The 25,453-nt window shown below is 48.0% G+C and overlaps 3 protein-coding genes across 16 annotated transcripts in view; 1 reads left to right on the top strand and 2 right to left on the bottom strand.

The window, feature by feature from the left end:
• The window catches only part of NINL (ninein like), a 17,075-nt gene extending 6,952 nt beyond the window's left edge, over positions 1 to 10,123 (bottom strand). The window contains exons 1-12 of the mRNA XM_040551840.1: positions 9,998 to 10,123; positions 9,673 to 9,857; positions 8,015 to 8,151; positions 7,797 to 7,934; positions 7,380 to 7,518; positions 6,576 to 6,686; positions 5,838 to 5,927; positions 5,336 to 5,344; positions 3,938 to 4,037; positions 3,193 to 3,305; positions 2,381 to 2,706; positions 121 to 228 (exon numbers count right to left, since the gene is read on the bottom strand). Coding sequence (XP_040407774.1) covers positions 121 to 228; positions 2,381 to 2,706; positions 3,193 to 3,305; positions 3,938 to 4,037; positions 5,336 to 5,344; positions 5,838 to 5,927; positions 6,576 to 6,686; positions 7,380 to 7,518; positions 7,797 to 7,934; positions 8,015 to 8,082 — 1,202 coding nt within the window. The 5' untranslated portion in view covers positions 8,083 to 8,151; positions 9,673 to 9,857; positions 9,998 to 10,123. The remainder of the gene's footprint in view (positions 1 to 120; positions 229 to 2,380; positions 2,707 to 3,192; positions 3,306 to 3,937; positions 4,038 to 5,335; positions 5,345 to 5,837; positions 5,928 to 6,575; positions 6,687 to 7,379; positions 7,519 to 7,796; positions 7,935 to 8,014; positions 8,152 to 9,672; positions 9,858 to 9,997) is intronic.
• A 46-nt stretch (positions 10,124 to 10,169) lies between these two features.
• On the top strand, positions 10,170 to 17,683 carry EIF4A3 (eukaryotic translation initiation factor 4A3). Its single transcript, XM_040551858.1, has 12 exons — positions 10,170 to 10,419; positions 10,555 to 10,627; positions 11,483 to 11,549; positions 12,573 to 12,635; positions 13,132 to 13,264; positions 14,343 to 14,423; positions 14,834 to 14,975; positions 15,661 to 15,799; positions 16,321 to 16,436; positions 16,920 to 17,027; positions 17,112 to 17,239; positions 17,476 to 17,683. Exons 1-12 carry the CDS (start codon positions 10,248 to 10,250, stop codon positions 17,490 to 17,492), a joined length of 1,239 nt encoding a protein of 412 aa, XP_040407792.1. The 5' UTR covers positions 10,170 to 10,247; the 3' UTR covers positions 17,493 to 17,683.
• Positions 17,684 to 19,407: 1,724 nt separating this feature from the next.
• The window catches only part of ATL2 (atlastin GTPase 2), a 59,319-nt gene continuing 53,273 nt past the window's right edge, over positions 19,408 to 25,453 (bottom strand). For 8 of the 14 annotated variants that reach the window (XM_040551845.1, XM_040551844.1, XM_040551843.1 and 5 more), the window contains 3 exons: positions 23,368 to 23,799; positions 21,995 to 22,009; positions 19,408 to 21,377 (listed from right to left, as the gene is read on the bottom strand). In XM_040551845.1, coding sequence (XP_040407779.1) covers positions 21,258 to 21,377; positions 21,995 to 22,009; positions 23,368 to 23,799 — 567 coding nt within the window. In that variant the 3' untranslated portion in view covers positions 19,408 to 21,257. Of the gene's footprint in view, positions 21,897 to 21,994; positions 22,010 to 23,367; positions 23,800 to 25,453 lie in introns of all 14 variants that reach the window. The other 6 variants (XM_040551847.1, XM_040551855.1, XM_040551851.1 and 3 more) reach the window with 3 other exon arrangements.

The following is a 25,453-nucleotide window of genomic DNA, read 5'->3' on the forward strand; positions in this document are numbered from 1 at the left end:
GCAATCAAAAGGCAGGCTGAGACAGCAGAAACCTAGTAAATGCACCTGAGTGGCAGTCCCTTTTACAAGCATTAGCTATCCACCCATTTGCCAGCCTCCCGTAGCTGGTTCCTCCCTTACTCATCACGTCTGCTGCCCTTCTCCTTTGCCTCCCTCAGCTCTTGCTGGAGTCTCCCAAGTTGACTTTTCAGCAAGCTGTTCTCCTCCAGCAGCCAGCACAGGTCTCCCCTGCAGGGAAAGAGAGCAGAATGAGAAAATCATGCAAAAATGGTGCAAAGGCCCAGTTTGCTCTTGGCATCCTATGCAGGCTCCCTGCTCTATTCCCATTTGCCTTGCAAGGACGTCAAGAACTAAAGAAGTCTGAGAAACATCCATCCAATGGCTCAGGCAAAATGTGTAGGGACAATCAAGAGATGTCAGTGGTAGAGAAGGAGCAGGTCTTCAAGGGAAGGGAAATAAAAGGGATTAAGGACACACAGCATCAGAAGACAACAGCTATGAGCCTAAATGCAAGGAAGCCTCACTGCCTTATTGTCCTTCCACTCCTATGGGTACCCCCAGTCTCCCCTGAGGCCACAAATGCTGGCACCTGCTGGAAGGCAGCTCGGCCCTGTGTTAAGCTGTACAGCCCTATCCAACAGCTGCTGCTAACCTCCACATCCCCACAGGATCCCAGTTCCTCGGGAGAGAGCACGGGAGAACGGCCTGTCTGCCCCAGCAGCACTGCAGTTTTTGGCACTGCGTGTGGGAGGCAGAGGAGCTGAGTGGGGAAGTTCTCACCCTCTTCTCCAAGCGAGAAGACAAGTGCACCGCGTGGCATTTGCTCCCCCTGACGCTTGGCAGGACGCCCCACACAGCAGCCGCTCTCTGAAGCGGTCTCACATCAGGATTCACGTGCTGTTCTCCCTCTGGCACCTCCACCACCCACGTCCAGCTGCGCAAGGCAGAGGAGACGAGCGCAGCCAGCCACAGCCACGTGAGCACATCCCAGCTCTCTGACCACACTCCCACGGGTAGGAAAGGACACGCGGGGGACAGCAAGACAGAACGAAGCTGCTGTCAGAGCAGCTCTGTTCTGTCCTGACGCTGTCAGAGTGTCTTGGACCAACACGTTGTTGAGCAGCCCTGTGTTACACAAGGCATCTGCTTTTTTTGCAGCAGCAGCAGCACGAGGTGAGTTGTGCAAACTGCCTTAGCACTCAAACCTGCCACTCTCTCGAGCTTTGGGTTCATTTTCCAGCTAGTACGTGACGTTTTTGAGCTGTAGCAGCTCCAGCTTCAGCCTGTTCCTCTCCCTCCTCGGCTCCATTCTGACAGCCTGACTGTCACGTTTCTCCCCGTGCCACTGTGCTGCTCTGTCTCCCAGGGTTTCTTCCTCTTTTTGCCCTCCAGATCACATCTATGTCCTGACATGCTGCTGTGCCTGCTGCGTGAAGGCAAACCTTACTTTGCTCTCTCTGCTTCCTTCCCAAACACAGCCCCTTGTGTACCAAGCTTTTGCTTCTCCACGACAAATGCCTTCAGCTTTGGTTCCAGCTTCTGTTATTCTGTTATTTGGGTTTGTTCCTCTTCTCTGCCACAAACCCTAGTTGAGTCACTTCCCTTCTCCTATACCTACCCCGTATCTCAGCTCCTCTTGCCCTAAAACTGGGCTGGCAACCTAGCAAAATCCTCCTCTTGTGTGCTGCTGAAGCAGACTCTGGTCCTGGCAAGAGGTCATGAAGAACACAAAGGGACAGTGAGGCAAATGGGGCAAGAGAAAAGGTAGGGGGCAGTCATGGGATGTGCTGAGAAGCAGGAGGGCACAGGCGTGAACAGTTTCCTGTCCAATTCCTCCGCAGTCTCCTCCACGAACCCACTCTGTCCCCTGGGAAGGTTGCAGAATCAAAACCAGAAGCATAGGAAAGGAGGATGATTATTCATTCAGTGACTACCTTATTCTTGCGCAAGCCAATCTACTTTGGCCAAATAAAGAAAATTAAGCCATTTTTTGCTGCTTTTAAGACAGCAGATCGCAATGATCTAGGAAGTAGAGGCAAGCTTGCTGAAGAACAAAGAAAGAGAAAGATCATAAGAAAACACTGGGGAAAAAACTCATTTCCCTCGCTGTTTTGAGATACAGACTTTGAGGGGCACTGGCTCTGACACAAGCTTGTAGAACACAGAGGGAAAACTGAAGACTTGAAATAAAAGTCCTCATGTAAGGGGAGTTTAGACATCTCACTTTGAATTACTGTAGCCCCGCAACAATGCCCAGATTTTCTTCCAAATTGAAGCTCTCCAGCCCCATGAGAAATCTCCCCAGCCCCATTCTGGTACGAGCAGGGGATGCATCCACCCCGGTTTCCCACTTAGACCCAGAAAGAGAACAATACCAGACCTCAGGCCCTCTCTGTCCCTGCACTGCGTCCTCAGCTCTTCTCCTTCCCGGTGCAGCTGCTGCCTTGGACAGCGTACATCTTCAGGGAGCTGTGTTCCTCCCCCGGCCTGCTCCATCTCAAGCTCCTCCTCCAGCTCCAGGCTCTGCACACATTTTTGCGCTTTCAGTCCATCAATTACAGCCTCGTACTTTGCAACCGTTTCTTCCAGGTCTCTTTTCTGGCCTTCCACCTTGCTCATCTCAGCCTTGAAGCTTTTTTTGCTGTCCTTCTTCTCTCTTTCAAAGTTCTTCCTCATTAACTCAATTTCCTTCTCGTAATAGCTTACCTGTTGGAGAGACAAAATTTGGGGTAATAGCACCGTCCCCCTGAGAGCCCCCCCTCTCCTCCAACAGCTCAAATTCAGACAGATCTAGTGGTTTCTGGTCCCTACTGAACTTAGCACGATAACCAGTCTCACACAGCAGCCCTCAGCGGGTCCCAGCTTCCCCAGCAGCCAGCACTGCTCCCCGTTCTCCTTGTTTGCAGCACTGGGACCCTGGAGAGAAGGGGGCATCGTTATCTGCAGCCCCTCCATCCTTCCTCCACCCTGCAGCGCAGTTCTTTGCCCAAGAGGTGGCAGTGAGGAGCTGCTGCTCCCACAGCTCCCAGGTGGATGCAAGGTGACAGAAGAGACATCCACAGAGCCTTTGCCAGCCAGCGAGGGCTCGACATCTTCCTACCAGCTAAAATGGGCAGGGGAAGACAGGCGTTCCCCCTCCATTCACCAAGCAGTCGTGCTGAGAAGTCAGACATCTGCTCCCATAGCTCTCACCTTGGTTTGCAGCTGCACTTTCAGGTCCTGCAGCTGCTCTCGAAGCTGCTCCACTGTGAGTGACGTCTCTGTGCACGCAGAATTGGGAACCAGTGGGCGGGGAGAGAGGCACACTGGGAGAGAGAAGCCCTATGAGGACAGGTTTGCAGACAGGACTGGATCCACTGCCCCTGTGCTTGATGCTTGGGATGGCCACAGACCCCTGGCAGTGCTGGAGTCTGGGCCTCTGGCTCTCCAGTCCCCCCTCCTGCTCAGAGAAGGACTATCACCAAAGCTAGATCAGGATGGCTGCAGCTTCATCCAGACAGATCCCAACAACCCCAAATGACACAGGTCCCCCTTCTATGTAGAAACCAGTCCCAGTCCCGTAAGGGCTGCATCACCCCTCTGTGCAAGAAGTTTTTTCCTAACGCTCAACCTGAACCTCCCAACCCCCAGTCTATTTCTCCTTTACTATATTACCTCCTCACAGTCCTCTACAGTGAAAATCTGCCTGTTCACAGCCAGCTGCCTAGTCCACAAGGCACCGTCACCACCTCACGTGTTGGAAGAGCCTCCTTCCCTCCACCTCTCCTTCCTCACCATCCATCACTCCCTTCTTTCCTCCCAAGGCTGCCCAGCGCCAAAAACAGGAGGAGCAGCAGCTCTGGCACAACCAACCACTCCACACTCCCGTGAAAGCCCCACCACCAGAAAACCTTGCTCTTGTCAAGATGGAGATGCAACAAACCCTCCTGCATTTTACCTGCAGCTGGCAGCCCTCGCTCGGCCCTGCTCTCCTGCTGCAGCTGAAGACGCAGTGCTTCCAGCTCCCTCCGCAGCACGCCGTTCTGGTCCCACAGCACCTGAGGTAGAGACTGGTTATGGTACAGCTGTGCAGCTTTCCAGGGCTGCGAGTGGCCAAGAGGCCATGGCTCCCAGCAGCTGGGAGCACCTGGGGTCTCTCACAGCAGGAAGGGCAGAGCTCCCCCTTGTCACCACGGTCAGAGAATGAGGCAGGGGGATTTTCTTCCTCTCCAAACAGGCAGAGATGAGAGATTTTGGAAGAGCCAGAGAAGAAATGAAAGCCACGCAGGGCCCGCAAGGGAATGTTTCCTGGTTGCAGCAGGAACAAAATGAGGTGAGAGGGTGCTGATCTCATGGGAAGCACGGCACGGGGCAGGTCCCGCTGCCTGCTTAGGGCAGAGAGCTCTCAAATTCCTGTGCTGGCCTCTATCCAGTCTCAGTGTCAACACTGCCCCACAGCAAGGAGTCCCAGAGCTGAACACCACGCTGTGCAATGAGCCAGTTCCACGTGGATATCTGGAGCTGGGCACCTGCTTGTCTCACTTCACACTCCAAACACTGCACTGGAAGTCACAGCATACAAGGAATCCTGCCTCCCTCCGCACCATCCACTTTGAGTGGGCGTCAAATTATATCCCATGTGCTGCCCCATCCAGAAAACTGATGGGCTGCAAGAGACTAAGGGACTTCCACGGATCCCAATTTAAAAATATACAACCAAGCAGATCTAGATAAAAGCAGAGCCAGTTTGCTTAATCTCCATTCTAAACAAAGGAGCAGACAGAGGAGGAGGAGGAAGGCTGCCAGCATTCAGCAAAGGGAAAGGAGAAACCCAAGAGGGTGCTTTCACGTGGGCAGATGAAGCCCAAAGGCTTCATCTCCATCCAGCAGCACCTGCGTGAACCACCCTGGGGCAGCACAGCTGCAGGAACAATTCCAGCATCAAGCATCTCCAACCCTCTGGTGCCACCTGGAGCACTGCTGCGTTGGATAGTGCTCCAGCATGTTTGCCTTTAATTACAGCTTCAGGAGGGGCTGTCTGCTGAATCCATCAAAGGGCTTTGCTGCAACTGCACAGACCTCAGCCCCTGCTGCAGTGACTTGCTAAGCCACCATCTCTGCTTGGTAGCGGTCCCCAGTCACACACAGCACTTGGAAACAAGGACAACGCAGTAAGTGCTGCACTATGCACGCTCAGGAGCCAATGCGGAGAGCACCCAGCAACTCACAACATGCAAGAGGCTGTGCTCACATTCCAGAGTGCCCAAAGCTCTGGTCACAGCGCCATGCAGGAGGTGCAACGAGCACAACACCAATGCCAGAACCACGCACGCACCAGGTACCTGGACAGCCTCACCTTGACTCTCTAGCAGAGTCCAGCAGCAAGGAGTTTTGTGGGGGTTGTCACATGGGGACCAGAAAGAGGAAGGGGAAAAAACAAAAAAGAAGAATTTAGCTGACAGCATGCCTTCCAGAGGAGCGCAGCCTCCTCCTTGTACTCAAGGGGAAATGCCTTGCAACAGAGCACAGAGCGGTCTGGAGCTACACGGTCCCCAGACAAAACAGCCCATGGCTAGAGAAAAGTGGGAATTTACAGCCCAACCCCACTCCCCTCTCCCACTACCCCAGCAGAGGAACCAGTCCACAGATCACAAGCGGTGGGACAAGGCATCAGCCTTCTTTACCAGGGGCACAGCCGTGTCCTGCCTCCTGCCAAAAGGTGCTGAGCAAGGCCAGAGGGACCGCCCCACCTCCACACTCTGATCACAGCTGCCCCACTCCTCTGCCCCAGCCCCACAGATGTGCAGATGACAGCTGTATTTTCACAGCAGCTCTGCTGGAGAGCTGCCCACCCGTACCTGGCACTGCCGCTCGTATTCCAGCACAATCTCCGCAAAGCGCTCGCTTTGGGTCAGGAGCTCTGGGCTGTGGGGCTCCACCAGCTCCAGCTGCACAAGCACAAGGAACACTTCCCATCAAGGAAATTAGCATCTCTACAAATGGAGAGCCAAAAGCTCTACAAAATCACTGGAGTGATGGTGCTAAACCCTCAGATTCAGGAGAAGGGTTCCTACTGACACCTATAGGATGGGTCAAATGCGGAAGGAGGGGGAAAAGTATTTTTCTTCATGTCAGAGATACCAAACTACAGGCAAGCTGACTTCCCCAAACTGGCTCCTGAGAACACAGACTCATTTTTTTTCCCCAGATCCATTTCACCAGGTTCCTTGCTGCAGTGGAACCCTTTACTACCAATTCTAACTAAGAAGTAACCCTTTACTTCAATACTTGTGAAAAAGAAAGCTTTTCTTTTCTTAAAAAGAAACTCTAAAGTTCTCACTTAAAAAATTTAGATTTGTCTAATTTTCTACACTTGCAAACTTTCTTCCTTCTTTTTCTTTCAGACTTTATAAGGCGTAAATTAAAAGCCGGTATTTTTTTTCTTTTCAGGCTGTCATTAATGTGCAAAAAGAATTCAAGGGGAGAGAGGAACCCACAACTGAGATGTAATATACAAAATTTCAAAGGAAAGGGTCAATCTTTTGATGAGTTCCTAAAAAGATCCTACTTAACCACAATACAGAAAGAAAGGCTACCTTGTCCTTCACAACAAGGTTGAGCTCTTTCTGCAGCTCCAGCACCAGCTTCTCAGAGGCCACCAGTTTCTCAGTCATCTCCGTGACCTTGTTTTGCAGCTGTGTGTTCTCCTGCAGACAAAAAGGAGAAGATTCTCTTGATGTTGTGGGTCCTCACATCGCAGGATAGATTCCAGGATGGGTTCATAAGTCATGGGCCTGCAACAGGGAGCTGTAAAACACTGGCACATCAGCACACTGAACACAGCACAGCTGGCAAGAGACCCTGCTTTGGACAGCACGGTGCTGATACACACCATGTGTGCTGGGGTTTGGCTTGTCTCTCCAAAGGCCAGATGCAGGAGTAGGTTTTGCAGAATAATATCTAGATGGCCCTGCAGGCTTGTCTCTGCCGTTGCTTCACAAACCTATGGCTTCCCTCGCAGCCAACAAGTGCCAGGTCCTGAGCTATCTCTGTCTGCATGAGTACGTTGAACTGCACTGGGAACATCCCAAGCACAGGGACACGTTTGTCTCTGTTCCTGTCAGGGTCCCTGGCACAATTTTAGCCTCAGCCATCAGCTGTTCAGGTGCTGATGAGGGCCAAATCATTCCCAACAGAAAACACAAGGCTTCAATAATGTTACAGCAAGGGAACAAGCTCTGTATTTTAATTCAACGTGATGTATGTGGCTAATTATTTTTTCTCCATAAAACTCCTGCCATTCCCACCAAAAGCACGACAAACTATCCGTCTTAATCACCGCCTCTACTTTGCCTCCTCCTCTAGAGTGAGGACATTTCATCCAGGGCAGTTTTACTCACCCTCATCATGAGGTTCAGTCGTCCATGCAGGCTGGCCTCTTCGCCCCGGAGGAACTGTGTATCAGCCTCCAGCTTTGCTCGATGGTTGACTGCTTGCTGCAAAAGCAGCTCCTTTGCCTCCATTTCAGTTTGAACATCCCTGGAGCAGACAAGCAACGTGACCGAAGCACATTCGCAGATTACCATGAGGTCCAGGCATCCCTGCTCACCCCACAAAAAGCAGAAGGCAAGAACTTGTTTGGGGAGGGATGTTGGAACCATAAGTGACGTGCACATAGCATAAGGGGTCTTCAGGGACTTCTCTGCCACTGATACAACAGCCAAGCAAGTGAGGTATTCAGAAAGGAAAACCGGGACAGGAGAAAGAGACTGTGGGCACCCACATTTTCCCTGCCCAAACAAAAGAGCCCCTCCTACTTGAGCTTGCTCTGGCTGTGCTCGAGGGCGACGTACTGCTCGTTCAACTCCCTGCCAAGCTGCAGGCAGCGTCTCTCCGCTTTCTCCAGATCCAGCCTTGCTTTGTCCCTCTCCCTGCAGATCTGCTTCACCTGGATCCTGCAGGCACAGCGAGCAACGCATTCAGAGACACCCCACGCACCTCACACAAGGGCCCTCTTCACAGCAGCCTCCCTTACCTGAGGCACTGGAGTTTGTATGCGTAGGAGGTGACAGCTGCATGCTGAAGCCCACTCCTGGGGACCATGAGTGCACTGCCCAAGGCTGCGGGCACCTCTGCCAGGCTCCTCTGTTCCTCTGGGCTGCTGCTTGGCCTCTGAAAGAAAAACACAGACCGGAGTTGCTCTCCTCCCTCTTCCAACACTTCTACTGTTACACCAGCTGACCACTCTCCAGTGTTAGAGACACTCCCCGTATCACAACGAACGGGCTTTGAACATATCCTCCCCAGATTTTCCCCAGCCTTGGGCTGGCCAAAGCCAGCCCTCCCTCACAAACCTGCCTGCAAGCGCTTCTTCCACCCCAAACGGCTGCTTGCTGGAAGGCCTTGTTGCTCACTTCGCTCGCCACCACCAGAAAAACCAGTGCCAGGGACCTTGAGGATCTCCTTGAAGTTCTTCCAGGGCTCAGACAGCAATGACAAATTCAGGTTTGGTGAATCTAGTGCTGATGCTGGAGAGATGTGGGCTCACACAACTTGGCAGGAACGATGCTCACTCTCCTGTGATGCCAGGTAAAAAAGCAACAGAGGAAAGTCAGTGGGACAAAACAGGCAGAGAAAAACCGATGGCTTTCAATGCTGAAGCTCCAGGGACCCCATCAATATTGGGGAAAGTTCTAAAAACAACACCAAGCTGCCAGGAGGGAGATGCCATGAGCCAACTCTAAGGCAATGACAAGGAGCAAGTTGGAAGCCACAGACCACACGCTTTGGTCTCCCTACACACCCGTGAAAATGCAGTATCAGAAAGGCCAACAAAAGTTATATAGCATGCAGTGGTATGTTGAAAACTGTCAGACAGGGACTGCCAGACAACACTGTGTTTGGCCTAGAAGTTAAAAAGGAGCTGAGATCATCTTGGCCCTCCCTGACTCAAAGGTGAGATTCAGCCACACTGACTCAAAGAGCAGAACCTGATTGCCAGAAAGCCAAAACAGGGCTGGTAACATCTCCAAGAGCACCAATTTCATTCCAGGTTTGGAGGAGGCCTTTCCTCTTCCACCTTAGTGCATTAAAACAGTTACTTCAAGAGCATTTGCAACTGCATTGTTAATCCTTGGGATAAAAGCACCAAGAAGAAAAAATATATCAAACATGGAAAAGATGAATGAAATTCACTCCATGTGCTAAAAGGGTGACAACCTCAGTCACAAGTGGTACAGAGATGTCAGAGCTTCTGAAGCCAGTGTTACAATTGGGGTAACTTTTCCCTTCTGCTAGGACAGCATCTCTCTCCCCCCTGTAGAAAGACCAGAGTTGAGAGCTCTGTTGTTCAGCTTTATTGTCCCACTCCACCTGCACAGGTGAAAGCAGCTCCCAAGGGGGCCATTCAGTCACCATGCAGCGGGTGAAGCCCAGACCATCCCCAAAAAATGACCAACACGTAGAAAACTCCCCCAGTCGCCACCTTCAACTAACGACTATTAAACCACTCCATTTTGAAACGAAACATCTCGGCCTGAACTGCTCTCAGCAGGACCCGTTCTGTAGGATTGAATTTTGTGGGGAAACAGAGAAACCCTTCTAGGTGCGATGGCTGGATTTGTGCCTGCAAGATGTTGTACAGATGTGAAATGGAAACGAAGCGCCCTGTGTAAGGAACTGGCCACGACTTACGGATCCGGGACTAAGGGGAAGCACCCGGGGGGAGCTGCAGGTGAGGGCGACCGGTGGGATCCCTGCCAGAAGAAACCTTTCTGACTTCCTTCGTCCTACAGAGTACCAACAGCCGCGATGCTGGCGTGCCGTGTGGCTGGGCCACCTGTGCTGCCTTGAAGCCTCCGATTTCCTAAAAAACGAGGGTGGGAGAAGACGCACAGGAGAGTGAAGCAGCCCCTTTAAACACCAACACCCCCCATCATTATCATTTTTTACAGCACAAACACAACACGATTTCAAAACCTCCCCCGACACAGCTTCATCCCGCTCCCTCGCGCCCTACCAGACGGATCAGCGCCAAATCCCGGGGGAAAAAGGACAAAAAAATGGTGCGGGGGAGGACAGAAAATGTCCGGCAGGAGCGGAGGGCGAGAAACTGCACCCCACACACCCTCGCCCACCGCCCGCCCTCACTTCCCTCACCGCGCATGCGCACTCCCCCCTCTGGCTCCCTCAACCCCGCCCCTGCGCATGCGCGCTCCGCGCAGCGGCCTGGTCTCTCGTGTGAGGCGGCAGCGGGAGAGGCCGCGGCCATGTCGGGCTCGGCGGGCTCCGGCGGCGGCAGCGGCTCGGCGAGGAAGCGGCTGATGAAGGAGGAGGACATGACCAAGGTGGAGTTCGAGACGAGCGAGGAGGTGGACGTGACGCCCACCTTCGACACCATGGGGCTGCGGGAGGACCTGCTGCGGGGCATCTACGCCTACGGTGAGGGGGGGAGGGGAGGGGAGGGGAGGGGAGGGGAGGGGAGAGGAGGGGAAGGGAAAGGAACTGGGGGAATGGGGGTGTTTGTGTGTGTGTGGTGGGGCCGCGGGCACGCGCCCTTAACGGCTGTTCCCACAGGGTTTGAGAAGCCGTCGGCCATCCAGCAGAGAGCCATCAAGCAGATCATCAAGGGCCGGGACGTGATCGCACAGTACGTGGCCGCTCGTTGTCTGCAAGGCCGGAGGAGGGGATGAATATGCAGGAGGAAAGCTGGTGTTTCTCTCTGGTGGCAAAAGAAGGATGTGGTTCCTATTGGGAAAAATCTTTTGGGGTCGCTAGTGGGAATTGGTAGCCTCCTGGGTTGTGTTAGCTTAGCTCATCCCAGGGAGACACCTTACAGCGGCCTTCCAGTACCTAAAGGGGCCTACAGGAAAGTTGGGAGGGATGCTTTGTCAGGGAGTGGAGTAATAGGACAAGGGGTAATGGTTTTAAACTAAGAGAGGATATGTTCAGATTGGATATTAGGAAAAAAATCTTCACTGTGAGGGTGGTGAGGCACAGCAACACCTTGCCAGAGAAGCTGTGGATGCCCTATCCCAGAAGGTGTTCAAGGCCAGGTTGGATGGGGCTTTGGGCAGCCTAGTCTGGTGGGAGGTGTCCCTGCCCATGGCGGGGGGAGTGGAACCAGATGATCTTTAAGGTCCCATCCAACTCAAGCCACTGTTGGATTCTGTGATCTAACGTTTCCTTTAAAAAACAAACAAACAAAAATCTTCTGAGACAGATTGCAGAAAGCTGAAGTATTGATCTGATAAAGAGTAACCACGCCAGAGCCGGGGACCCTGTAATAGACAGTGTTTTGTCCCTGGTACTACAGTCTTTAAAGCTGTGTGTCTGCAAACCACGCTGCGATCATAACAAAGATTTGTGGGATACGCTGTGGGCAATATTCACTTGTTTTCAGCAAATGAATGGCAGTTCTTAGGGCAGAGAGGTGGAATATATTGAGATTGCCTGCATTGTTTATCCAGAAATGGAGAGCGTTCACCAAACATCTGTTTCTCAGGTCACAGTCCGGAACAGGAAAAACAGCAACGTTCTCCATCTCCGTTCTGCAGTGCTTGGATATACAGGTAACTTCACAGCACGTGCTGAAAGTTTGTTTGTTGTTTTTTAATTGTTAGATTCATTACCATAAAAGCCTCTGTTTGTTAGAGTGAACAAATGAAGCTTTACATTGAACTCTTAATTATGGGCAGTGAAATTGAGGCAAAATTCTTTCTGAAAATTTCATCAGTTTAGCTGTTAAACCCACCTTGACGAAATACATTCAGAAAAAAATCTTACAAAGTTGGATTTAATAGCTGACCTCATTCATACAGTTTTATTTTTGTTGTTAGAGGGCTAAGTTAATCTCTCAGCAGGCAGATTTGCCCTCAGCAGTCCTAACAGCATCGCTGACCCATCTGAGCAGCTGCATATGTTGCACAGAATCAAACGCAGACTTCTGACTGACAAACGTTTGCTTGTGTTCTACTCAGGGGTACCATGTCCATCTAATGGTTTTTGAAATATCCACTTGAGTGTGTAGATGATGAGTAAAATGATTTTCTGTGGGCTGTTACTCCTTTAAGTAAAGCCTTGATTGCCATTCACCCGTCACTGCCTGGGGTTGTAAAAATAAATGTTGCGTGTTCTGAATGAAAAGGTCAGCTTTTTGCTTTGTTTCTGTAAAGTACTCACAGCAATTTTCAAATCCAACACTTCAAAACATTATTTTTGTGCAGCGCAAGGTTTTTATCTGAACTGGAAATATGAAATTTTGGTCGCTTAAGTTTCTTTCTAGTCTTCTGTAAGATGAGTGCACACTTCTGCATTTTCAGAAATGAGGTAGAAAAGCAAGCTGTCAAATGAAGAACCACCCAAAAACAGACTTGTCAAAAGTAATTTAATGTAAGAGGCTGTTACTGTGTGAATGCTCTGTGTGGGAGCAGCTTTCTAGCTGCACTGACCCTTGCAAACCCTAGGTTTTAGCACAAAATCTTACGATTAATCCTTCAAGTGTGACGTTTCAGAGTGCCACAGGATCTGTTGCACGTTACGCTTGGATGATATCTGCCACGTGACTAACTGCCACAATTGCCTGTTCTTGTCAGGTTCGTGAGACCCAGGCCCTGATCTTAGCACCAACTCGGGAGCTGGCTGTACAGATTCAGAAGGTAGGAGCATCTAAATTGCCATCCATAAAGCATTTAGAAGGCCTGCTGCCAATTCCCAGGTGTTTCCCAGCAGAGCTAGAAGTGCAGCTTCTGTTTTTTCTTTCTGGAAGCGTTTACGTGTTTTCCTGAAAGGAATAAGAAATCCTGATAAAGGACTGTTTTTCCAATCCACATTATATCCGTTCTTGGTTCCGTGACCATGCTGGTTAGCAGTCTAAGGTTTTACACGGTAGTAAAACCGTGTAAGGAAAAAATCAGGTAGGAAACCTGAATTTTTAAGGACAGTACTTTTTTAAAACAGTTATCATCCCTGGAGGCTGAGTGTTTGAAAGCCTGCCATTGAGGAGATTTGGGTACCAACTAAAAAAAAAAGTCTATTTTTATTGAGCTTACATCTGAAAAAAATACCGTACGGCCATGCAGACCTACAGCTCTTTGTGGATAACAAATCTCATGAGAGCTCAGTTGGTTAATCCATTCTTTTGTGTCAAAACAGGGTCTTCTTGCTCTGGGAGACTACATGAACGTCCAGTGTCACGCCTGCATTGGAGGCACCAACGTGGGGGAAGATATTCGAAAGCTGGATTATGGGCAGCACGTTGTAGCTGGCACTCCAGGCCGGGTGTTCGGTAAGGAGCTCTACGAGGCTGCATCCCTCCGGGTTCAGACGAGTTGAGCCATGGGAACACCGTGCAGATTTTGTGCGCTTAGATTTGAGATAACGTGAGCACTGCATTTATTGTGACACCATTAATTTAAAGTGTGCTGAATTACAACAAGGTGTGAATTTACTGGAATAATATCTGAAATTAGAGAAATCAGTGGGGATTTTCTCTGTTTATATTTTGCATTTCATTGTTGAAATGGTTCTTTACTCTTCTTTTTCATGCTTCTGGGTAATTTTTAACAAGGAAGATACTGCAATCCCAGGAAATAGTTCATAGCCTTAGAGGAGAGAGGAGCTAGATCTGTTTGAATGTCAGAATTAGGCCCATATTTTCTGTGTACTGGCCACCCCTAGCTCTTTCTTAAATCAGGTGTACACACAACTGTACTTTGTAGTTTCACAACAGAGATTTTTATATTTACTGTTAATGGTGATTACCACAGGGATAGTGTTAGCCTTCAAGCTCACATCTGCTGGATCTCTGAGAAACAGGTGTCACTTTCTTAAGTGAGCACCTGTCTCTGGGAGAACACAGAGCTAGTCTCCTTAAGTGCAAGGAAAAAAAAAAAACAATTTGGTGGCTGCCAAACTGTTGGCTTCAAACAGCACGCTTTAGAGCAGACACTTTCTTATGACAGTATTAAGGAGTTGCACAAAGCCATGTGCTCCTTCAAGCAGGAGGCAAATTTGCCCACTCTGCTGACAGAAATTTCAGGTAGCACTTTGCATTTCACATCCAGCTGCAGTTGCTGTGGGAGACTGCTTCGCCTGCATGCAGTTACCAAATAGCCTCCCGCAGGTCAGATTCTGAGAGCTTCCCTGCGATCCGTGCTCCCTTAGCTGAATGGCGGAGACATGCCCCTGGTTGCAGGGCTTGCAGTGGCCCTTGGGCGTGCTTTTTTCCATCACCAAACACCAGTCTCTGTTGGCAACAGGGGAAGTGCCTGTCCTTCCTCGAGCGAAATGCACTGACAGGCTGGGAGCAGCGTAGGCTCGCTTGCTTTCAGAGCCTTTTCACCTTACAAAGTGAAATCTTACAGATATGATTCGGCGTCGAAGTTTAAGGACTCGAGCCATCAAAATGCTGGTGTTGGATGAAGCAGATGAAATGCTCAATAAAGGTAAAGTACTTCTTTCTACTCGACTCTCTGAGATTCCACTACGTCCCAGTTGTTAGTTCCGCTTCTTGAAAACAACTGTTTTTGCCAAAGCTAGGCAATTACAGTTACATTACAGGCTGCAACAAGCTATTTCATGTGCCTTGTCTAATTCAGTTGTCGTGTCCTTTTCAGTAGTTATAAATTCTTGAGTGCTGCCCTTTGTGCTGTACTGCACAATGCAGCCATGTCAGGGTGGGTGTGGGTGAACTGGGGAGAGGTGAGTGATGGGTGGTGCTGGCTGTGAGTACTGACTTGTTCACTGTTCTTATAGCACAGGCCCAACACTGAATTTCAGCTCAAGCTGTGAAAAAAGAGAATATTCAGGAGAAAGATACGCTAAGTGTCCTGTGCTACTTGATTTGCTTTTGCAGGTTTTAAGGAGCAGATTTATGATGTGTACAGGTACTTGCCTCCAGCTACGCAGGTGGTTCTGATCAGTGCCACTTTGCCTCACGAAATTCTGGAGATGACCAACAAATTCATGACCGACCCCATTCGCATCTTGGTCAAACGGTGAGTTTTCTTGGAACATGAGGAAGACAGCTGTTCTTCTGACCAGTACAGTTTGATTAGGTATTTGCGGATGTCCACATGCCCCACTTTCAAACGGCAGCAGACTCATCTGTCTGACTTAATCCTCGTCCAATTCTGTTTGCTGCTGCTCAGCCTGACTCCTGTGCTCCTCCAGAGGCATCTCCCATTAATTTGCTATCATATAGTATGCTAAAGCTGACTGATCCTGAAGGCTCTGGAGGTAGAGCTTACATCTGGCGTTGCCACAAATCTGTATGTACTGGAACTCACCAAGAATCAAGAGGAGTAAGTAGGCAGCCTGGCTAGGAGGGCCTTCCTCTTGTCTGATCTCTTACAGTGTCCCACTTCCCTTTGTTCAAGTCCCTTTTGCTAAGATGTTTGAATGTAAAAAACTATGAGAACAGAAATGTTTCCCTTTGAAGCCGTCTAAAGCAGAGAGGGTGCTCAAGTTCATGTCTCTGTTGCACAGGTAATGTTTGAGGCCTTTCTTAGAGCAAACTTCTCCAGGGACTGCGTAGAATAGAGTGGACTTTGGTGCAGACCCAGCAACCCACTACATCCAGGGCAGAGATGTGAGCTCTGCTGAACCACAGCCAACCCTTTTACCTGTATTGTCTGTATTCACCTACTTGTGGCATGTTATAGCTCTTCTTCTTCCCTACAGTGATGAGTTGACCCTTGAAGGAATCAAACAGTTTTTCGTGGCTGTGGAGAGGGAGGAATGGAAGTTTGACACCTTGTGCGATCTCTACGACACGCTCACCATCACCCAGGCTGTCATCTTCTGTAACACCAAGAGAAAGGTACGGTAGCCACCAGATGGATATGTTATTTCACTCACAAAGAGAGTCTCCTCTAAGAGAGTGACTCCAAGGAGAACGCTGGGACAAACCCAGCTAAAAGGCCTAATTGTTTCCCCTGTTGGGAATCGTTCAGTAAGAACAGAGGTTAAACGTGTCTTTAGGATGTGCCTAATGTAACCGACAGGTTACAGGCAGACCTGATGTAGTTGGTAGGAGCTGCCTTTTTGGACTAGCAGAACTGATTGGGTAAGAATGTACCCATTGTAATTGTTTGTAAGCCCTAAAACAAAACCACCCTTTTTGAATAAATGTCCTTAATTCCTTTCCTTTGGGAGTTTGTGGAACCCTGTCATATAGCTGATGCTCTGTAAGGACTGTTTACTTCCTTTAGCTCCCTAATGCTTGTTAAAGTGTCTCTCAATCCTTACCAGCATCTGTGTTCAAACATTCTCCAAGCCCAGCTAGCGTATTTGGCTGCCATGAGTAAATAGCTAAGCCAGGCTGCTTGGCTGTACCCACAGGTAGACTGGCTCACAGAGAAGATGAGAGAAGCCAACTTCACAGTTTCATCCATGCATGGGGACATGCCACAGAAGGAGAGAGAATCCATCATGAAAGAGTTCAGATCTGGTGCAAGGTAAATTCCTTAAACAGTCCTTACATCATTGCTACCTCAGGTCAGGATTTCTTCTAAATGTCTCATAGGCTTCTAAGACTTGTTCCTTTAAAACCTTTCTCTCAGGGCCTTGTTCCTAGTCTAGCTTAAAATCAGAAGAACTCTGATTCCCATCCATCTTCTTATGATATCTCAGAGGTGGGAGATCATCACCTGCCAAAGAGGAATGCTCCGAATTGTAGGCACAGAATTAACCTTTTCAGCAAGATAAAGAGGCTGGGAGTTGCTGCATTTAAATAAATCAAGGAAGAAAGATAGGTGAAAGCTGGCTGTGCGCTGTCTGTCTCTCCCCTGAAGGCTGGCAATTCTGCATGGGACAGCAGACTTGTGGATGCTGCCAGTGTGCTGTGGGGAGGGTAGGGGAGGCCCAGTGCTGGAAAGACAACTCACCTCACACACCTTCAGAGGGGTGGAACAGCAGTAATTGTCCCCTTCTCTTTGCAGCCGAGTCCTTATTTCAACAGATGTTTGGGCTAGAGGCTTGGATGTGCCTCAGGTGTCCCTGATCATTAATTACGACTTGCCCAACAACAGAGAACTCTACATACACAGGTAAGCCTGGTGTTCACATCAGGGAATGCAGCTGGGCTACTCTTCCCCACAGTGGCTCCAGTCTCTTTCCTTCCACCTCCACAGAATTGGCCGCTCAGGCAGATATGGGCGAAAAGGTGTAGCTATCAACTTCGTGAAGAACGACGACATCCGCATCCTGCGAGACATCGAGCAGTACTACTCCACCCAGATAGACGAGATGCCCATGAACGGTGAGCATGGGCCTGCCCCGGGGAGGCTGCTGCTGCCCTTCTCTGCTGGGGAGCTGGTGCACTGCAGCTGGAAGAAGGGACAGAGGCTTCGTTTTGCCACGTGCCTCATTCCCAACTACACGCCCTTTTCTCCCCCTAGAAAATCTGGGAAAATCTGGGTGCACTTTACTGCTGGGCTGTTGCTTTCAGTCCACTCAATGCATACTTACATTTTCTTTCTCTCTCTCTCGTTTCAGTTGCTGATCTTATCTGAAGGTCCACATTCATCAGGGAGTGGTACTCATCAAACCGTTTGTTAGCCTCCATAATTATGTTTTGGACCCACCTCCTTTTCCTCATACTGCTGGTCATATGTTCCTGAGTTGGGTTGCAGTCAGGAACTTGTGTAAATAATGTCTTTACTCCTGCCCATGTTTTTCAATAAAAAAAAAGGAAGTTTTACCATAATCTGTGCCTGATTACTTTAACCTAAGACAGTAACAGGCAGGAAGCTTCTAGATACTGCCACAATAGGCTAGCACAATCAAAAAAGCACTGGACACCAAGGATATCTAGATTCAGAAAATACAGGGCTTCCTGTTCAACCTCTTAACACTTGCTGTGCTAGCAGATAGATAGACTTTTTAGATTTTAACTTATTCTTGCCTCTTAAGGGATCATCCTTACACAGGAAAAGCTTATGGCAAGTGACTTGTTCCTAATCTGCTTTACGAAAACTGAGTTAAATGACAGGAACCTAGCTTGTATGACCTTCCAGAGTGTTTTGGGTTTTTTTAAATACATTATTCTGGATGAGTATTTTCCCCTCACAAGGAACCTAGGGACTTCAGCAGAAGTTTGTAAAGCTGAGTTTCTGTTTAACTTGATGCCAGCTGGGAATGTGTTCACATTCTAACCACATCAGAATAACAACTAACATTCATACTTTTCCTGAAGTAATAGAAAATGTCTTATCTTGACACCTTTCTCACAACACCCATGCACTCACCAGCACTGGCCTTTAAGGCACAATTATCTCCAGTAACTGGCCTTCAGGGCCTGTTCTGTCTCCAGTTGCCTCCCACAGAGGGCAGCACCCACACTACAATTTTGTCTCAGTGAGTCCCTACACCTCCCAAGGTGCTTCCAGTCCCTCTAACAGGAGCTCTGGTCCCTGGTTGCCTCAGAACTCTAAGTGCATCCAGCCTGGACTTGGGGCTGCTTCAATAGCTGGCTCCCAGGCCACTTACCTACCTGGTAACCTGGACCTATATTCTACACTAACACACACCCTGGCTCTACAGCTGCTGGCACTTGCTTGCCATTTACTCCCATCTCTCCACAGCCCCCATGACCCAAGGTCCCACACCAGTTGGCACTCAGGTGACACCTGAGTCCCCTCACCCAGGAAGCAGGTTAGAAATGGAGTTACAGGAGAGAACAGGTCAGAACACAGCGATCACACAGACCCAAGACAGATGAGCACACTCACCAGCAACCTGCTGACACACAACCGGTACCTTTTATGCCCTTGACCTTTTGTTTCCCGCACTTGTTCCTCCCCAAAATCACCTTGATCTCTCCTTTCTTCCTGCCTTTGGTTCCTCCCACAAACGCTCCACAGCAAGTTCTGCACAGTCCCCAAGTACCCTTCCCTGCACCACTAACCTCCCTCACTCTGAAGTGAGCCCCTACTGTTAACACCATGATTGGTTTCACATCTCTTTGGCCATAGCAGCAGGAGAATCCTGTGCTCTGTGTATGCATGTATGTGTGCAGACAAGCCCCCTAACATTACCAACTAAGCTAAACCTTCAAAATGGGAACTTGGGGCAGTGGGGGAAGGATGACAGTTGTCCCTACTGTTCTCTGTGCCCTTAAGCATTCATTTCATAGCTTCCTGACACAGGGTTCAGAACTCTCCCCTACCCCACTCCCTTACACCATCAGTCCTCTGATACTAAAAGGGTAGAGTAGTCTGGATCAAGTCTTCCAGCCTCACTAGGGTCACCCCCTGGGCAGGGTTCTGCTCTCACCATCACTGCAGGACACAGCGCAGCCTCACAGCTGACAAACTTCTTGCATTCTCCACGAAGGTAGAGGGCTAGCATGTCACTCCAAGGCACCTACATGACTCCTCAGTCTTTTGACTAATAAGGAAAAGAGATTCAGCACCAAAGTGTTAGATTGTTTAAATAACAGTATTTAATCTGTACAGTTTTAAAGATACCATAAAATGCAACATTCCTACCTCATCTTCAGCATCATTCACCTGGAGCTGAGCCCTAATCTCTGGAAAACAGGTAACAACCACCACTCCCTAGAAGCTCCTTAGGGTACAAAAGTCACAGTGCAATTGCTTTAGTTCTAAACAGATGATTTCCCTCCCTGATGAGAGGGGAGCCTGATGAAGCTCAAACATTGATGGAAATTTTTACTACTTGGGAATGAAGAAAAAAATGAAATACAAGCTATTGCACACAGTCATTTCCAGCTGAAACTACAGCAGTAAACTCTTTAGCTGCCCTTATACTCCACACATCTGAAAACGCCTTAATTGATGCTTAGTCAAGAGTGAAAACAGATCCTGTAACAAGATTTCAGAATGATACAATTGTCGGAGGGCAGAAGCTGACAAAACTCCACAAGTCAAGAAGCGTGCTTTAGAAGAGCAGAAAGTTTTCCTAAACAGGGAGGGGATATGAGCTAGACAAATGTCATCTTTCAGAGACAAGCATGAGAGAAACATCAGCTTCAATAGAAAGCTATGAAGTACAATAGACAATTTGTTTACATAATTGTCAGGATAAGTATTTGACATAGTTTATGTAGTAGAATACATACTTAAACATCTTTTAAAAATAAGCACAAATTTAATTTCATATATACACAACTGATTTTAATCATGTACTGAAAATAAATTACAGGAAATAACTTTAAAATGCAACAGAGGACAAGAGTTTCACAACAAACATTCCCACTGATTTTCCCAAGGGGGTGAGAGATTGCAGTGCTCAAGGCAGGTAAATATCACAAATATATCAAAAAACTTCAAATTGTTGATGCATTCACACATTTACATGAGCCACAAACATTCCTTTACAGGGACTGCACTTAGCTACCACAGAACCAGGTTTTGCCATAAACTACAAAACTTTGATACAAAATTGTATTTATATATTTATATTTCATATACATGCCCTATCTGTGATTTCTTAAAAAATTAAAACTAAACACACTGTACAGACAATCCTAACTCATTGCTTGGTAGCTGTAGGCAACGTTTTTGGATGGAATTTCTCCCCCAGTAGAATTAATGGCAATATTATATACATGAAGGCTAAACTGCAGAAAAAGACAGCTCAGTTCTGATATGCACCTCCCTCGGGACCAGGTCTGCAAGTTCAAGGCAAGACACCATATGCTCTGACCCACCGCCTCCCTTACCAGGTACTTCTGCCATCCGCGGTGTGAGGAACCAATACATGCATTTGTGTAACACTGGTACAAAAGGCAGTAAAGCAAGATACATACTGCAACGGAGTGGCTCTAATGGCTTCACCAACTCGATACACAGAACAACTCCTGCCTTAGAGGTGGCACGGGGATGTCGCAGAGCTAGGTACATCTGGTGACAGCACCCTTTAGGCGGGTCTGATTGCTACTTCCCTGAAATTACCTCCTGCAGAGGACAGGCTCCCCACTGTAAGCCAGAAACTGCATCAACTCAAACGCAGGGGGAAAAATGCCTCCCCCACACACTCCCCAAAACGCACACATGCACAGTTCACCAGGACTATACTTAAAAACACGCACCCCTCCCTCCCACCCCAGCGGTCTCCATGGCACCAGTTTGTCTCAGAAGCAGAGCACTGACAAACTTACTCTCCCCAGGTGATGGCAGCGATCTGTGAAGCCAGTCACACTAAACTACTTCTACAGTTGATTGTAAACTTTGGTTTATTTTTTTTTATTGAGTTCTCATGGTACAGCAAGCATGTCTAAGATGAGAGGGCAGAGTTGAAGAGGAGATGAACTGTCAGTCTGTCTTTAGTCTGGCATGGTGAGACACCTGCTCGGTCAGGCCTGCTTTGATAGAGTTTTTAACAGACTGTCTCATATGATCCTCCACCAAATTATCACTCATGGGCTTCAACACCTGTGGAATGAGAAACGTGCAAAGAAACAAAAAAATGAGGCAACCAAGGAAAAGAAAATATAAACGCATACAAAAAGATGAGACTTGAAATAATGAAAAAACTTGGAATGCTGAAGTCTGAAACAAACTGGCATGAACTGAAAGAGAAATGAGTTTTGCTGCTACAGTAATGAGGTTAAATCAGCCACATGCTATAAACACAAGTGATATCCCTCCTATACAGCAGTATTTCTCTGAATTCAAACCACTTTATAGTTCCTAGAAGATGGATGTGCAATTCCATACCCTATATGCAGCATCAGTCTGGTATGGTTACAGCATTTATGCAGACCGGCCCAGACGGTCCAGCTTATTGTCCTATATGTTTAAGTGTGAACACTTCAGATACAGAAAGAAAGTTAAAAATACTGGCTAGTTTTTCTTCTTGTTATTGTTGGATGAGAGTCGCTGTCGCGGCACTGATGTAAGAGCACGGCGAATCGTTCGGCATCTAAGGACTTCAAAGAGTTTGGAAAACACCTAAAACATGAATTGAGCTGTTAGGGAAACTGGCTCTTAGAAAGCAGCAGAAAAAGGCAATCAAGTTCAGAAAAAAAAGATTGCCAGTAACTTCTTACCTTCCTGGGATTCCTCTGAAGCATGGAAGGAAAAGAAAGAAAAATCAATAGCAAGAACAATAATACAAGAGACTCGGACCAGAATCTGTAGCTACTTTGCCCCGTTATCAGTGTCGTGCAACTGTAACAATACCATCAGCAAGCTCTTTTGGAGACCACCTTCTTCTGGCCCATAAGCAGCAAGCTCCTGATGCCATAAACCAAGCTCTCCCCATTCTCAGGGAAGGCCAGAAATCAAATCAAACCCTACATGCTCCAGGTATCCTATGGCAGTAGTGCTATCACAGTGAGCACTACACATCCAGCTGACACCTTCTGCTTTTCTTGCAGTGCTCTTCAACCCCGAGCTGCAAAGCGAGAAGCTACAGTGGTAAAGAAGAGCCTCAATTTTAACCACTAGTCAAGGGCTGCAACTCAAATTTCAAATTTCTTATGAAATCCACTTTTTCCTCTCCAGTTACTTCACGTGGCAATTCATAACCTTACACAATCGTTCATGGACAGGTTTAGTGTACCACTGCCTACAATTCACCTGGAACAAAGTCACTTTTCAGATGTAGAAGACTGCAGCAGTTTAGAAGTCTCCGGTTAGTTATTTGCTTATACCTTGTAGAAGCAATTTGAGTGAAAAAAATGAAAAGCTACTCAGAAGAGTTGGTCAGGAGTTCTCCGCACTGGCTGTACTAGGACAGCTATGTCAACTGGATTCAGGCAAAATCTTTGTACAGAGGCCTTTGGTTCTCTCACACTGAAGTCTTCTTGTTCTTTCAGGGATTAGTCTGTCTGGCATGTATTTCTTGTAACAGCAGTTGCACCAACTGTGCTACTTGAAGGGTCGCAGACTACACAAGTCTTCCTGGAGGAAGAAACTTGCTGTACATCCTCTTGTAGCAGTTACTGCATGTTAGTCTGGTTACTCATCAGCCAGTTTTCTTCAAGGTCTAATTAGTCCTCCAGTGTCACACCATCAGGTGAGGTGAGGGAGGGCAGTGTTTCCACCTTCCACATTTCTTGAAATATTTTACACACCACATCCATAGCGCAAGTTTGCCACTTTAAACTTACCTTTAAAAGCACAACTCTCTGCTCCAAGAAGTAGTAAGATTTTTAACAAGTCCCTTCACTCTTACCATCCAAGCACCTAGTAAAGCCTTTATGTAACACATACATACGTATTTAAATAAGATTCCTGGTTTAATGTTCCTTGTGTGGGGCAACACTTACTGCGGAGTGGTTATACTTCTGACCTGATTTTCCCTACAGTAGAACTAGTTCTCCCTTCAGTCTAGACCAGCTTTTTACTCACAACACTGAGCAGAAACTATTTGATATGTTTGTTCAAGGAAAGATTTTTCATGAAAACAAATACCAACCTGTTCCCATATAGCTTCAGCGATCTGATCAATGGCTGTTCCAACTTCTCTGAATTCCCCAGAGTACTTAACGTATGCCCAAGTACAAAAGGATATAAGAGCTATCCCCAGCACGAGATTACACAGGGTAGCTATGGAGTTCATACCAAGGAACCCAGTCAGTCCTGAGGTTATATACATGGCAAACATGACTGCAAATAGAGTGGCAGGGGTACGAGCAGCGTAAAAGATGTTTTTGCCATCGTTGTGCTTCACAAAGTTTGCATAGATCTCGTCGATTTCCGTCTCAAGTTGTTCCTGGTAGCGCCGACAGAACTCCTCCCCTCCCATCTTCTTCACCGAGCAGAACTGCCTGACAGCCGACTCTCTGTAATCCTGGTGCTTCCGCTCAAGGTCCGCTGGGGCAATGTAAGGCTTATCTCCTCCACAAATCTGTAGGAACAATCAGAGGTGGTGTCAGTGCATCCCAAATATCTTGTGCTGTACTGAAAACAAACCTGCCCACCTCTCAAGCCAGCAGACTACCTCCTGCAACTTTCTTGGCTCTCTAAGGTCCAGAGTCCCATCCCAAGTGAAGCAGCCAAACGTATCTGTGCATCATGGCCCAGCAAGACCCTTATCTGTCTGCTCATATACAAAGCCATAGCATATGACAGAACTAATACTTTCAAGTCCTTCCCTTTGGGCAAGCCCAGTAGAGGACATCAGCCACAACATATTCTCCTGTTATGAAAAGGTGAAATAAGGAACACCAGAAGGCAGACAAAGCTGGGCTTGAGGAAGGTTAGATAGCACTCTGAAGCCCTCCCCTCAGCTTTTTACACCACGTCACCCACCTCAGTGAGAGGTTCACTGCTGAACTTGGACACCAATGAGGTAGATTTTGCACACTCAGCAACTTCCTGCTTATTGCTGCCACTTGCAGGTCCCAGGGAACTTACCAGGTGATAAACAAGAACTAGCTGCTGACACCTTTAGCCTGTTCTTCCCTAGACTGTCCTCTAGGCTTGATTCAGATCAACTTGTGAGAGAATGTTTCTGCTGAAGGGAAGAAACCATGGACTCAGATACCTGTGATGTGGACACCCACCGTCTTCCTCTCCCTAAATCAGCACGGGTATGAAAATGGTTAGACTCCAATGACGGACTTCTCTGTAACACTGATGTCTGACCTCTTACGGACTATGATTGGTGATTACCTAGGCCAAAGGTCTGAACTGCTCAGACCAGCTCCAACTCAGAGTCTGACTGTAAGGGTCCATGTCTAAAGACTGAAGATTCTTTCCACATGATGTCACACTACAGCCTTTTCTCTCCTGCCACAAGGCAGTGCTTGTCACCTTCAGTCTTGAGCACAACACCTTTAACCTCCTCCTGCTGCTTTCCCTTCAGCAGGGCACAGGGAAGATCACTTTCTCAGAGTACAGCATACCCTTTCTGCCTCACAAGATGCATGGCTTCACTGACTAGCTTCTTCAAAGCAATGGGATCCTGACACCATCACCCCATCTGCTGTCCCTTGATCAAGTTTAACAAGCACCTGTCTGATTTTTCCTTATTACAGTTCTCTGTACCTGGCAAAACTCCCTGGAAAACAGGTCTCTCAACCTCCAAAACTGTTTTTGCACATTGCCCACAGCACTGAAACACTAGGAGCTTCTGATGTATCAAGACCACCGCTTGCCATACAAATACTACCACTGTTCTCATGCTCCGTGCGCCTGCACCTGTTGTTCCTTATATTTAAGGTCATCAGGGGAACAGTATTTTGTTTATGCACACTCAGCAGAAGAGGGCTTTTGTTCACGAGTAGAACTCAGACAGTACAGTAAGAAATATCCATATATAATCCAGTCTTAAGTGCTGTTCCTAAAACAGAACTTTCAAAGTCGTGTCACATTAAGAACATTGAGACATCTGGCGAAAAGTTGATTTAAGACATTTGTGTTTTTATCTACACTACACTCTACAGTGACACAAAAATATACACAATACTGGGGAAAATTACTATGGAAACAAAGTGTTTGAGAGCACATCTGTTTCTGTTTATCTCTCACCCCAAGTAAGAAGCCTTATGAGTACAGTA

Source organism: Cygnus olor, chromosome 3, assembly GCF_009769625.2.
Source record: "Cygnus olor isolate bCygOlo1 chromosome 3, bCygOlo1.pri.v2, whole genome shotgun sequence".
Classification (NCBI taxonomy): Eukaryota; Metazoa; Chordata; class Aves; order Anseriformes; family Anatidae; genus Cygnus; species Cygnus olor.

Coding starts and splice junctions, on each gene's coding strand:
- EIF4A3 (XM_040551858.1), top strand. CDS start 10,248: ATGTCGGGCTCGGCGGGCTCCGGCGGCGGCAGCGGCTCGGCGAGGAAG. Junction 10,420..10,554: donor GCGGGGCATCTACGCCTACG/GTGAGGGGGGGA, acceptor CTGTTCCCACAG/GGTTTGAGAAGCCGTCGGCC. Junction 10,628..11,482: donor GGCCGGGACGTGATCGCACA/GTACGTGGCCGC, acceptor TCTGTTTCTCAG/GTCACAGTCCGGAACAGGAA.